The sequence below is a fragment of the Gymnoscopelus microlampas genome (genome assembly GCF_963454915.1).
Source record: "Gymnoscopelus microlampas genome assembly, chromosome: 5".
NCBI classification, from domain to species: domain Eukaryota; kingdom Metazoa; phylum Chordata; class Actinopteri; order Myctophiformes; family Myctophidae; genus Gymnoscopelus; species Gymnoscopelus microlampas.
This window is the reverse complement of record NC_139942.1, coordinates 28,612,575-28,627,352: the sequence shown is the minus strand read 5'-3', so window position 1 is coordinate 28,627,352 and position 14,778 is coordinate 28,612,575. Positions and strand designations below refer to the sequence as shown.

The following is a 14,778-nucleotide window of genomic DNA, read 5'->3' as shown; positions in this document are numbered from 1 at the left end:
CAAGTCCACCATGAGGCCGATTTGAAAGAACTGGTGCAGAGGTTCTTCCTTGGCCTACTGAGAGTAGCCTGGGTGCCAGCCTGCTTTGCTACGTTCGGCGGATTTTTTTTTCTCTCTGCGCTTCTCGCAGAGAGAAAAAAAAATCCGCCGAACGTCCGCCAGCAGGCTGGCAGGCTGGCACCCAGCAGGCTGGCACCCAGGCTATACTGAGAGTGTGCATGCAATTTCATGCCGATCAGTTCAACTGTGCCGGTAGCTGTTTACGGACGGACATAGCAATGTTTCCTTGCATAGATTAACTTAATTAACTTACTGTAAGTTAATGGGGCAAAATGGAATGTGTTTTTCCCTGCAAAACATGGACGAACCTGAGCCAATGAATGGGGTTTGATCAAGTCCTATCATGTCTAGTTAGATCTGGCCCAGAATATCACCTTATTTCAACTAACATAAATCCTATAGAGAAAATATATGTTGCCACTGAAATCTTCTAGACAGAGGATAACTAAATTGTTGTAAGGGCGCGCTCCCACCGCACTTTTATTTTACCTCTGGGGCGGAATCTGCCAATGCTTTGTCAATGCAAATGCGTGGATTCATGGTCTTGTGGATTTTTTCCAGGAATCCATGCATTTGCATTGACAAAGCATTGGCAGATTCCGCCCCAGAGGTAAAATAAAAGTGCGGTGGGAGTGCTCCCTAATGGTCAAATCACATATTTTAAAATCCTCGACTGTTCTTATCCTAAGTCGGATTATTTGGCAGCTTCTGTGTGACACAAAAAAAAACTTGCACAGATATAGGCAACAAGCTGATTTCATTGGAAGATTTTGTGGATTTTTAGTGACCTATAATGGTGGCAAGAGGAAGTCCATTTCCCAGCATGCACTGGGGAGCCAAGGACTGTGTTATTGTTCTTATTTGTGTTATTATTTGAACATGGGAATGCGTATTGGGGTTGTGTAATGGGTTATTGTGTTTAGTGTTTTGTCGTGGTGTTATTTGGTGTTTTATGTTGTTTTTGTTGTCTTAACGAACAGACCTTGTGAAGACAATTTTCCCCTTGGGGACAATAAACATTATTATTAATATGTGTTGATTTGGGTGTGTTCATAAGATGTCCTGGTGATGATGTCCAAATCATCCCCACATGGGCCGTGATTTGGCCTAATCGCTGAAAAGACGTCATGATGACGTTGTGATGAAGTCCTTCAGTGACGTTCAGGACTAGGTCAGATCACAGCCCATATGGGGATGATTTGGAAGTGTTGAGCGGGAGGACATCTAAACAGCTTTTTCAGCACCCACACTGGCCGTAAAAGCAGCTTTTAGAGGTCACTACAAAACCGTCCAAAATCCCTGGCCTAGTCGTGAACGTCACCGGAGGATGTCATCATAACGTCATCATGACGTCATCATATGTTAAACACTTATTGAAGATTGAAGACAAATTGGATTAGATACATAAAATGATGCAATTCTTAACACATTCACTGCCATTGACATAGATCTACGTAGTTTCAAATCCAACCGTTGACTGACATTGATGTAGATCTACGTACATTAAAAAAATCACACCCGTGTGAAGGTAGCGGCGCCTTTGATATATTTTGTCATAGATATGTGTTTCTATAGAGAAACAATATTAAAAGGCTTCCAGTGGCACTAAATAGTGCCATTGGAAGCGAATCACCAAATGCATTCCAAGGTAAGTGGCAAAAACTGATCTGTCATAGCTGATAGAGTGGGTACCTAAAAAATAAACTTTAGGTACCCACTCTATCAGCTTCTATCTTCGTAGCTTTTTGTAGCAGATATACAAACTTCGCGCTCTATACCTTTAGGTATAGAGCGGATATTAGCCCTCTATACCTGGCTTTTGCGTCAACGTTCTGATTTCTTTGGAATACAATGACCAATCAGAACGTTGACGGACATCATAGTGATGTCATGAATAGTAACATAGTGATGTCATGAATAGTGACCAATCAGAACGTTGACGGACCTGACCAATCAGAACGTTGACGGACCTGACCAATCAGAACCTTGGCGAGCCTGACCAATCAGAACGTTGACGGACCTGACCAATCAGAACCTTGGCGAGCCTGACCAATCAGAACGTTGACGGACCTGACCAATCAGAACCTTGGCGAGCCTGACCAATCAGAACGTTGACGGACCTGACCAATCAGAACCTTGGCGAGCCTGACCAATCAGAACGTTGACGGTCCTGACCAATCAGAACCTTGGCGAGCCTGACCAATCAGAACGTTGACGCAAAAGCCAGGTATAGAGGGCTAATATCCGCTCTATACCTAAAGGTATAGAGCGGATATTAGAAAATATAAATATTAAAATCACACCCAGTGTGAAGTGGGCGGTGTGTGGTCATCACAACATGACTAACTTTAAAAAAAGGATAAATTACTTTTTTTAAAGTCCATACTGCTATTCATAGGGCTGCGCATGTGTCATGTGTTTCGCTAGCCAATCACAGTCCTGAATTTGCAAAGTCAGCCAATCACATTACAGTTAGTGGTGATGACACTAGCTGTAATGTGATTGGCTGATATGAAAAAAGTATCGATTTGCATTAACAATGGAAGGGTTAGGGGGTACACAAATTTTTTGGTCGGTGTCCAAAACTCACTTATAGGGGGTGGCTACACCGCCCCAAAAAAATAATCACACTCAGTGTGAAGTGGGCGGTGTGGTCATCACAGACCCATGACTCACTTAAAAAAAAACATAAATGTGTTTTTTTTTTAAGTGCATAGTTCTATTTATAGGACTATGCACAATGTGTAGGGGTTAGGGATGTACAATGGGTGGCCAATCACAGTGCAGGGTTAGGGGGGTACAATGGGTGGCCAATCACAGTGCAGCAAATGTCAATGTCCCAACCTCACATATAGGGGCGGTTACACCGCCCAAAAATGTACGCTAGAGGGCGCTCTTCCGAAACCTATGAATGATCCCTTGACTGCGAGAGTAGGACCTGAGTCTGCCAGATGGAAGAAGCTTGCGTCACATTTGTTTCACTACTACTTCCTACTTCCATCTGGGACCTCGGTGGGCCCTTTTTTTTTCAAGCTGCTTGGCAGGTGATTGGATGATCCCGCCCATAGCAGCCGCTGATTGGTTCGAACACGCAGCGGTGCGGGCAGCTCTACAATCTGAGCGAGTCCAGATGGAGGCTGTATTGTGAAGTCAATACAGCCTCCTCATCTGGCGGAGTCAGGTTAGGATGTGACGTCATCCCAAAAAGATTCACTTCCGTCCCCTCCTATGTTATGAGATGTAGAAAAACACATCTAGTCATCAGTAGAATAATAGACACATGGGTCCTACCTCACAGCAGGTCGAATCTCTGTCCAGTTCACTGAAGAGAGTGTTCAGTTGCTGTTGGTAGTCATGGCTCTGAGTTCCCACCTGATGTTGTGTGGGAGTTCTGACTGCTCCAGACCGTACTGAATAGCAGCTAGCTTGCATAACGTCTTCAGACTAGGACTCAAGTCTAGGATTTGCAGGTCTTTCATTCTGCCAGATCCAAAGAGGATGATGCGATCTCCCACCATGCAACGGCGCATATTACACCTAGATGGGCCTTTCCCCTTGGGCTCAACCTTTGTCCAGGAAAAGGTCTCTGGGTTGAATTTCCACAGGTCACTTGAGGTAGTGTCCCACCCGGATCTGTCACCACCAATTACGTACAGCTCTCCATGGTAGGCAAAGGATGAACGCATGAAGGGTTTTCTTGGACAAAGCTCAGAAGGTTCAGAAGGTGTGTTCAGCCAGCAGTTGGTCTCAGTGTCAAACACTCGGATGCAGTTGTGGTAACTTTCACTCCCAAATACAAACATCTTTGTCCCGATGATGGTGGCAGAGTGTTGTGATGAAGCAGGTGGGGGGGTTCCTCTGGTGTTAATTAAAGACCAGACCATTGTGGTGGTGTCCAACTTGTAGATGTCATTAGTGCTTCGTAGTGTTGTAGTCCACTGCAGGTATCCTCCATGAATATACATGACCTTCCTCAAGACACAGGCCGAGTGGTCCGTCCTCCCCTCTGGTACAGTCCCAGACACCCTGGTAACTATATGATCTCAACATGGCCATGAAAAGGCTTTCCAATGATGTAAACAACCATTAAAAAACAAAACTATCTCTGCATAGATAGAGGAATAGCAGCAATAATTAAGGCCAACAAAAATGAAACATGAACAACACTGGAGTCCTAAAGTGCGCGTTTAGCGTTTATATTGCTTCAGTGGCACAAATGTCACACAAAGCTTGGCCAATCCACAAAGCCGATCAAAAAATAAAGCCTCACGCTATCAAGCTCACCGCTGCTGCCCTGTTCGCTGCTCTAGGCAAGGTCTACCGCAGTACGTTCCCAGATGCCTCCCAGTGTCTAAGGTTATTACATGGACAAATAGTATTTGATTGTGATATTTACTGTCTCTATAGTGATCAGAGGTAAAAGAATACAAATATTTGTACAAAATAAACACTTGGAATAATATTGAACAGAAAATAACCATGTGTTTGCTTTGAGTCATTACAGCAGGTTGTTCAAGGTTGTTCATCGAAACTATCGAATCTATCTGTCCAGTTCACTGAGGAGAGTGTTCAGTTGCTGTTGGTAGTCATGGCTCTGAGTTCATACCTGATGTTGTGTGGGAGTTCTGACTGCTCCAGACCGTACTGAATTACTGCTAGCTTGCATAACATCTTCAGACTAGGACTCAAGTCTAGGATTTGCAGGTCATATCTTCCAAAGAGGATGATGTGATCTCCTACCATGCAACAGCGCATACTAGACCTAGATGGGCCTTTCCCCTTGGGCTCAACCTCTGTCCAGGAAAAGGTCTCTGGGTTGAATTTCCACACGTCACTTGGTAGTGTCACCACCAATTACGTACAGCTCTCCATTGTAGGCAAAGGATGAACGCATGCAGAGTTGTCTTGGACAAAGCTCAGAAGGTTCAGAAGGTGTGTTCAGCCAGCAGTTGGTCTCAGTGTCAAACACTCTGATGTAGTTGTGGTAACTTTCACCCCCAAATACAAACATCCTTGTCCCGATGATGGTGGCAGAGTGTTCTGATGAAGCAGGTGGGGGAGGTCCTCTGGTGTTAATTAAAGACCAGATCATTGTGGTGGTGTCCAACTTGTAGATGTCATTAGTTCTTCGTAGTGTTGTAGTCCGCTGCACGTATCCTCCATGAATATACATGACCTTCCTCAAGACACAGGCCGAGTGGTCCGTCCTCCCCTCTGGTACAGTCCCAGACACCCTGGGTTTGAACCAGCTGTGGGTGTTGACATCAAACGCATAAAGCATGTTGCTGTAAGGAGGACACCCTCCCCAGAAACAATATATTCTATCAGCACAGCTGTGTGGCCATCATGAGTACTGAAGTCACTCCATCTAAGTGGATATTCTTCTACTCCAGTTGTCACTGTGGTCAGACTCTGTGTTGAAAACGTGGGCATGAATCCTAGTCCAAGGCGAGTCAACAAAGTCATAACTCCGACGTTCAAAGGCGTACAACTCGTCCTGCACTGCAGCAGCAGCAGCACAAAAGGATCCTTCTGGTCCTCCATTCACACGTACCGTCCAGCAGAACATATCGCACACCGTAAATCTTTTTGGATCTGTAAAGACCTGCTCTGAACAACACTGGAGTCCTAATGTGCGCGTTTAGCGCTTATATTGCTCCAATGGCACAAATGTCACGCAAAGCTTGGCCAATCCACAAAGCCGATCAAGAAATAAAGCCTCACGCTATCAAACTCACCGCTGCCCTGTTCGCTGCTCCCTCCCAGTGTCTTAGCTTATTACATGGACAAATAATATTTGATTGTGATATGTACTGTCTCTATAGTGATCAGGTACAGGAATACAAATATTTGTAAAAAGAAATACTTGGACTAATATTGAACAGAAAAGAACCATGTGTTTGCTTTGAGTCATTACATATTCATGCGTTATGCTAATTGACCATAATAAACATGCCGAATGGATACACAGCAAATGTCCTTACACCTGAGATGAGATAAAACATTCATTCACTAAAACCACCAAAATGCAAGTTGTATGACCTTTACTTGTTATTTATCCTGATCTATTAAAATATGCAAATTGTCCAATTAAATATGCACAATACAAAAATGTACAATGCAGAAATGGATTCTACAGGAAAAATCACATATGGATCAAATCGCTATCGGATTTGCCCTGTCTATAGGGTGCCACGAGCAATCTGCGACCACGTTCAAGCAAGGGTCAAGATTCAAGGAGTTTTATTGTCATTCCATACAATACAGAACAAAATGTGTTACCCAGGGGTCCTGGTCATGGCAGAATAAATTAAAAGAATACACCATATACTACATAAAAGTGTGCTCTGCGGTTGTACTCATCTCATACACACACACACACACACCACCCTTGCCAGAGTTGAATTGTTGAACTTTTTTCAATATGATGCACAGAGAAAAAGAGGGGTGATTTTCCTTTGGATCCGTTGGATTTCCTATTTCTTTTTTTGCAACTTATTGTTTTTATTGTTATTATCATCAGGAGAGACAATACATTTATGCATAGCAGTGCATCATACTTCACAATACAATATTTATATACAATATTTCACATTGTCTCCCTAGTGAGAGAGCAGAAACAAAATGAACAAATAAGACGACCAAGTGAAAGAAAGAGAAAAGAAAGGAAAGGGCGGGTAAGGGGAATCAGTAATAATCAATGAGAAATATATAAATATGCATAGTACAGAAGAACGTACAATATATATCCACACACACACACACACACACACACACACACACACACACACACACACACACACACACACACACACACACACACACACACACACACACACACACACACACACACAATAAAACAAAAAGATGTTATGCTTTGCAAAATGGTCAACAGTAATGTCAAGTATACTACCACTGTTATGGACCTTTAAAGTTGTATTTGTTAACCAACAACCTTTTCTTAAATTAACATATTTTTTTTATGTAACTTTGAAGGTAAAATAAAAAGATTCTCAGATTCTCAGATTTTCTTTCACACAAGCCCACAAGCCCAAAAACCTACACCCAGCCACACAAAGCTATTGAGGCATATGGTGTATTTATACAGCACCTTTATTAGCATTCACACATATACATTCACACACCGACAGTGGAGGAAACCGTGCAAGGCACCAACCTCCTCATCGGGAGCTGTTTTGAACAGGTGTCTTGTTCAAGGACACAGTCTCGACTCTAAGCCTGGAGCCGCCATAATATAAGGGGATCGAATCGGGAACCTTCAGATTCTCTACCGGCCACTCTACCTCCTAAGCCACTGTCACTACAGAACATTGTTGCTTTAATGAAGCTTCCAAATATTGTGTTAACAAACTTGTAAATTAGATGTTGTATGCTAAATCTGGAATTAATTCATACAGACATAATGATTTTTTAATCAGACATAATGATTTTTTAAACATTCTATCCTTGTTAATATATTGCCATTTAGGTCAATGATATAACATTATGTAGTGATATGATAACATATAAATAGTAGCCGTTATAAATAGCAGACTGACAGTCAACTGTCTTCTGTGTCCGAACGACCCCCCCCCCCCCCCCCCCCCCCCCCCCCGGACCATGCCGGTCCGCAAACATTATTTTTTATTAACTGTCAGCCGGTCCATGGTAATAGAAAGGTTGGGAACCCCTGCTTTAGACCCTAGGAACATAGGACCCTGGGAAAACAGGACCTAACATAGGTACGCTCCCCTCACGAGAGTGAGCATTGAACTGGAGATGCACAGAGGATCCAGAGTAGACGGCTCTGTCTGCCTTTGAACAAACGGCTGCAACGTACAGAATGTAATTACATTTTGGCCATGTTAACAGGTTAGAGCAGCCACACAGGCCACGTGAGCAGCGCAGCAAGCTCCCCGACTCATTACACCCTGTCGGTTGTTGGATGTTCAAATTAATTCGACGCATTGCTCCAGAAGCTTTGACGCCCAAAAAGTTATTCGGGACAGCCCCTACTTGTGTTTTGGAAAAGTAGGCTATTTGCATTTTAATTGCTTCATTACATCGGAGAGTGTAGAGCGACAGGAAACCGAGGGCAGAGAGGAGGGGTGACACGCAAGACGCCGGGAACCAGATAGAGCCACCAGGTACCCCAAATTTGACTTTTTGAAATGAATTTCATATTCATATTGAGGAATAAAACACTATATTTAATGAACTGTTGTGACTGTGTCATGCACACTACTGACCATAGGCTATATGTTTACCTGGCAGCAGGCATCATGAAGAGAGTTACACATTCAGTAGGCTATTATAATCTATTCTACATGAAAGCTGTGCAAAATGCCATCCCCATTGCATCGTTTTCTGAAATGAATGCCAGTTGAATAAGCTCACGCTCCATCTTTCTTTCTCTCTCTCTCTCTCCCTCTCTCTCACTGCCAGTTGAGAGAAAGCTCAGGGGCAAACCAAATTCTGCTTAGGGCCCAAAAAGGCTTGGGCTAGCCGTGACACACAGCATACCCAAGGATTACATGGATATGCCCATTCACCCACTCTGAAGTTGGTTGACTGCTCTGTTCAAGAATTTTTAAGATTTTAAGTAAGTCTTCCAGACAGTGCCATTTCAGCTGTGAAGGGAAGTTACATTAGTTTGCCTTTCCTAAAGAAGAAAGCAACAAATATAATTTAATAGTTTTAGTTTTTTTCAGGTCAACAGCTATGCCACCGTGTTTGCTTGTTCACACCACTTCAGAGGATTGGATTTTCGGCTAGACGGAGCAGTAAGGACTCAGAAGCATAAACTGTAAGTAACAAATCATTGAAATGTGAATTTCAATGTGAATACAGTTTCACTGCAGACAATGGGTGTATTTAATGTAATAACTTTTTTATGGAGGTATCGTATGGTGACCAGAAGTCCAGGTTTGTTCGTGATTGTCCCAATTTCAAGCTGGGTGTCCCGAGTGCGAGAAATCTGTAAAACACAAAAATCTAATGTCCCATTTTCAACATTCACACATGAAAAGACCTATGGTGTGATGTACATGGATGTGCAGTTCATTTAAGGATCCTGTTTTGGAGGGTTTGAAAATATGGTCACCCTAAGCTAATGGTGATTTGCATATAACAATTCCTAGCCCTAAGCAGTCAGACATATGCATTTATTTTCAACCATGTCCATTGAAAATCACTGTTATTTTCACAGCTGCTGAGGATAATTGCCACCATCTCCCAAACATGTTACCTGATTGCTTACAAATTAGTAGCAATCAAGGCAAATGCTACAGTAACTTGCTAAAAGCAAACAGTACATTATGTGGATTTAAACAAACCACTATTACTACTTGTTCTTTAACCATGCTACAAATTATGCAGGACATTAACATAATATATATGTTTTAGCACCTATACTGTACATCTATCGTGAGTGAACTTATTGTGTATTGTTAGTTATTGTTTTCATTGTCTTTTCCTAATTAGAGTTTTTTACAACAGACACCCACAACCCATGTGTACAACACAGTACAGACATGCAGGATGCCAAACCTGACCTTTAATGTCTGAAAGCCAGAGAACACATGGGGGGCGGCAGTGCCTCATGAGCTTGTAGATTGGCTATTTGAACTATTTAAAAATGTTTTTAAAAATAGTAAAAAAGTTTTGGGATAATTGGTAAGGCACCGGCAAAAATAGGGCCCTAAATAAATTGTCTCTCATGGTATGGTAAATGGTAAATAGACTGCATTCATATAGCGCTTTTCTCCAAAGCGCTTTAAAATGTATATCACATTCACCCATTCACACATTCACACACCGACGGCGGCGGAGGAAACCATGCAAGGCACCAACCTGCTCATCGGGAGCAATTAGAGGTTCGGTGTCTTGCTCAAGGACACTTCGACACATAGCCAGGAGGAACCGGGGATCGAACCTTCGGATTCCAAGACTGCCGCTCTAACACCTGAGCCACTGCCGCCCCAACATTACATCAAAGTCGTCCATATGCAAGTGTGTACTCAAGAGTCAGTCAATGACACAACACTGATAACAGGATGAAAAACGTCCTCTTCCTCTGTTCTCATATGAACAGGTCCATAGTCTGCTCTGTAGATATTATTGACTTCTTTGACATTTAAAGATTTTGGTTTTGGTTCAAATCCTGGATGATGAGTCATGCATGTCAAGAGTGTTTTGCACTCATTCAATCTCCTTACAACCATACAGTATGTGGGGAGAAAAAATAACATGTTTTTGAAAAAAGCTAATGTCAGGAACTAACACTGGATTCATAATTATACAGATATCATATTTAAAAGGAGTAGTTCGCCCAAAAATGACTTATTTTCTATGAACTACAAACCCCATGAAGCCTTGAATTCATGGAGACTTTTTTGTTTTTGTTGCATTCCTGAGCCTCAAATTATTGGTTCAGGAATGCGACAAAAAACATGAATTCAAGGCTTCATGGGGTGTGCAATTGATAGATATATAATAAGTCATTTTTTGGGGGAACTACTCCTTTAAAGATGAAATAAAGAACTTATTCAAACGTATAAAATAGAGTATATTAATATATTATAGAAAGTACATCTGTAGTAGTTCCATTGCGATATTTAGACCTACTTGTACTGCCTGAAGCTCATACAGTAGGTGTAATAGGATCTGTATAGTTCCGGGTTTCCAGAAGGTGGCAGACTTGTTTCCTTACGTGGTTCATTTTCCCATACCTTTGTTTGATTGGTTCAAAGTTTGAATCAGAAAAATGAATTAGTCAATCAAACAAATGAACAGAAACAGGAAATGGGTTGGCCACCTTCTAGAACCCCAAGACTACAGTTATGAACAGAGCTCATAAGTGTTCATGTGTGGATTCCCCCTTGGAACAGTGGTAGATGATTGGTCTCGCAGGCAGGAGACATGGGTTCAAATCCCAGGTAGGACAAGGAACCTTCAGATTGTAGCTTTGAAGAGACAGGCACCTATTATGGCTTGTTTCAGATCGCTGAAAACAGCCAGTATACTGTATGATAAATAAGGTCATTTTATGTACAGTAACTCATGCACATCGACTCTAGTCTAGACCAAGGACTCCCAAACCTTTCAGTCTGTGACCCCCAAAATAATCATATTTGAACTGGGGACCCCCCACCCTGACAAGCACTTGTATTGAATTGTAGGCATTACATTTAGTTTGACTTGGTTCCACAGATCAATATTGTGAAAATAGACGAACCACAAGCTCACAACGCTTCACACTGCGAGGCTTTGAGCTTGTAGATCGGCTATTTTCACAATGTTTGCCTCTTTCCTACGGATTATTTGACCATTTTGCTTGTGAATGAATTCATTTTCCTTTTAAAAAGGTCTTAAAAGTCATTAAATTGTGACTTTAGAAATGTGCAGATACCCTGTATACACTTATACTATATGTTGGTTTGTTTAATGTTCATGTTGAGTGAGAAAACAATGTAATGCACATTAAGCTAATCTTCTATTCTAGGGACCGCCCGAAATAATTTGCCAGTGCTCCAGAGGATGGATTCCCAAAATAAAAATATAACAGCAAAATAGCCCCCCTTTAAACTTCTTTCAACAGCTCACAGCGTGTCGGTGTGAGCTGTTGAAATGTCAGAAGTTAAAGAGTGGCTCACAGCCTGTCAGATGTTCCAAATTACATCAATGAGCCAAAAAATCTGTCTCACAGGGGTTGACAGAATTAATTAGGTTTTACTCGCCAAATACTAAATTTACCCACATTTGACGCCTGGCGGGTGCTGATTTTATTCCCTGGTTGACACCCTGCACCTGAATGGAAAATGTCCTTATTTATCTGACACACATATGGTACCAGCCAAGGACAAGGACACAGGAGCTCACATATCAATTAATTATATGGGAAACACTAAGGGTGCAACAGTAAATTTAAATAATTGATTTAATCGATTATAATAATAGATTTCGATAAAGTTATTGATCAAACAAAACAAAACTGACAATAGCAAATCTACAAGCTCACAACACATCGTGATGTGATGCGCTGTGAGCTTGTAGATATACATATATAGCTATTTTTGCTATTTTTGGGCAACACTGTGGTAGGGTAAGTATGAAATAGGGCTTAAGTGGTTAATCACACTAATCGATTTAGTTGATTATAAAAACTCAATTTGAAAATGTTGTTCGCATTGATTTGATGATACATATTGTTTTATTCTAATATAAAAAAGCATACTTAAAAAAGTAGCTAAATGATAGAATCACTAAGAAGATAATGGATAGTTGCAGCCCTAGACAACACAGTGGACTCTGATTCATCTATAGGCCAATATCTCCTGTCTCATCAGTAACGATCGCAATGGAGCCGTTTCCTTTCAACTTTTTATTAAGCTACTTGATCTCGTCATACTCCAGTGCTGTGAAGTCACTTTTGGGCCATATCGTTGCTGTCAGGTAGAAACCTCATATCTATATATTTCAACTTAATGTTTCTTCGTGAATTAATTCCCTACTTCATCATACAAGAGTGAAAATAAGTAGTGAAAATAACAGATATACAAGCTCACAATGCATCACAATGTGTAGTAAGCTTGTAGATCGTCTATTTTCACGTAAAATCTTTTTAAAATAATTATAAAAAAGGAACAGTTGGACATGCAAGGTTTCCATCCGACGGCAATGATATACTGTAAAACACACCTTGAAACGGGACAGCTCAACCTTTGGCTGTACTTTTCATTATCTTTCACAACAGCTGAGTAGGCCTATTAGGCTACATCGGCTTAAAGGAGTAGTTCACCCAAAAAAATGCTTATTTTCTGTCAAGTACACACGCCATGAAGCCTGAAATTGATGGAGATATTTTTGTTTTTGTCGCATCGCTGAGCCAATAATTTGATTACAGGGTCTTCTATTCGGTCAATAGGAGACTTATAGGAGACTTTTTGCCGGTCATCAAATTATTGGCTTAGGAATGTGACAAAAACTAAAACATCTCCATGATTTCAAGGCTTCATGATGGGGTGTGTAACTTAATTGATAGAAAATAAGTCCTTTTTGGGATGAACTATCCCTTTAAGCAAGCTCTCTTTAAGATGACATAATTATTACTAATACAGTATGTTGGTATTTTATGTCCCAACCTACAGTATTATTCACTGAGCAAAACATTTGTCCGTTTCATTAAATTGTGAAGTTAAACGTGTGTTTATATTTCTTTGTTTCCATTTAGCTGGGGCCCAGCTATCTGTATAACATTCATGGTCCATAAACAACTAAACACATGATTGTCCACGAATCATGGACAATCATGTGTTTAGTTGTTTATTCCCGGAGTTGTTTAGGTGGCACTGACAGTTTACACCCCTCAGTGCTTTGGGTGCAACTACTAATCGACATAATAGTTGCTACTTTATCCCTAATCAACTGGCAATTCTTTTTGTCAGACGTGGTCAAGGAGAAATGTTAAGGGAAAGTATCAGCAATTAGGCTACAGTAAGTTTTCCATTACACCTTCACTTTTTCACGAAGAATACTACAGTAGCAGCTATAGCTACTTTACATCAGCCAAATTACTATTGACACTCATCGCTGTCTTGACAGCAAGTCTACCTACAATAAAATAAAAAATAAAATATATATATGTATATAAAATAATAACAATCTTGCCTGAGTGCAACAGACTAACATATACAGGCTACTTATCTGTCTAATGGTCACATACTGCATTGGTTCTCAAAGTGGGGTCCGGGGACCCCCAGGGGTCCCAGGGGGTCCCCAGCAAAATGTGTTAATATAGCGTCACAATCATTTTGACCACTTTAACCATATTTTGTACTTTGGCTATGAGCTTGTATATCTGCAATTTCTGAATAATCTGAAACATTTTGTGCAAATCTTTGCTTCTGGGGGTCCCTGGCACAAAACATTTTCAGATGGGGGTCCGCAGCCAAATCTATATCAATTTGGGGGTCCTTCACATGAAAAGGTTTGAGAACCACTGACATACTGTACATATATACTAATTGATATGACGCAACTGCAACTGATTAAACTGTGGGATCATCACATTATGCACCTTACACAACACAAAACCCACATCCTCCACAGCACAAGACAGGAAGACACCCTTCCTGTGTGAAGCTAACAGTCAGGTCAGGTGTTTTGTCACCTTCCACACACACACACACACACACACACACACACACACACACACACACACACAGTCACCTCCCCCACACACAGCAGTAAGAGTTGGCAGTGATGATGACAGGGACTACTTAATTGGCAACATTTGGCAACAACTCAATTGGGGAGAAAAAAAGAAAAAGATACAAAGTAGACTCAACGAAAGGCTTCATGTGCTTTCTTAGCCATGATGAACTCGGACCTGCAGTCCAGCTTTCCACTCGAACAAAAAAAGCAAAAACCACACCAGCTGATTAGACAACTCATTAGCTATTTTCCGTCGCTGGTTTGAATACCTTTAGTGTATTCTCATGCATTTAGACAACTCAATAAAGCCCCAAATTCGATGCTTCTAATGTCGGCACGAATGAATAGACCAGCAAGTAAAATAGCCCCTAATTACATTACACCTGTCAAACAGACAAACAAATACAAATCTGAAACATGATTCTTACTTTGTCCCTCGAACTTGCGGATGATGGTGTCCAGGAAGGTGTTCTGGGGCGCCACGTGTCCCCGTCTCACCGGCAT

At 41.4% G+C, this 14,778-nt stretch overlaps 1 protein-coding gene across 1 annotated transcript in view; it reads right to left on the bottom strand.

Annotated features, from left to right (window-relative positions):
- The window catches only part of LOC311045021 (voltage-gated inwardly rectifying potassium channel KCNH2-like), a gene marked incomplete at both ends in the record, with an annotated part of 87,581 nt that extends 72,803 nt beyond the window's left edge, over positions 1-14,778 (bottom strand). Inside the window, one exon of the mRNA XM_084056832.1 lies at positions 14,703-14,778. Within this exon, the coding sequence (XP_083912958.1) occupies positions 14,703-14,778 (76 nt within the window). The remainder of the gene's footprint in view (positions 1-14,702) is intronic.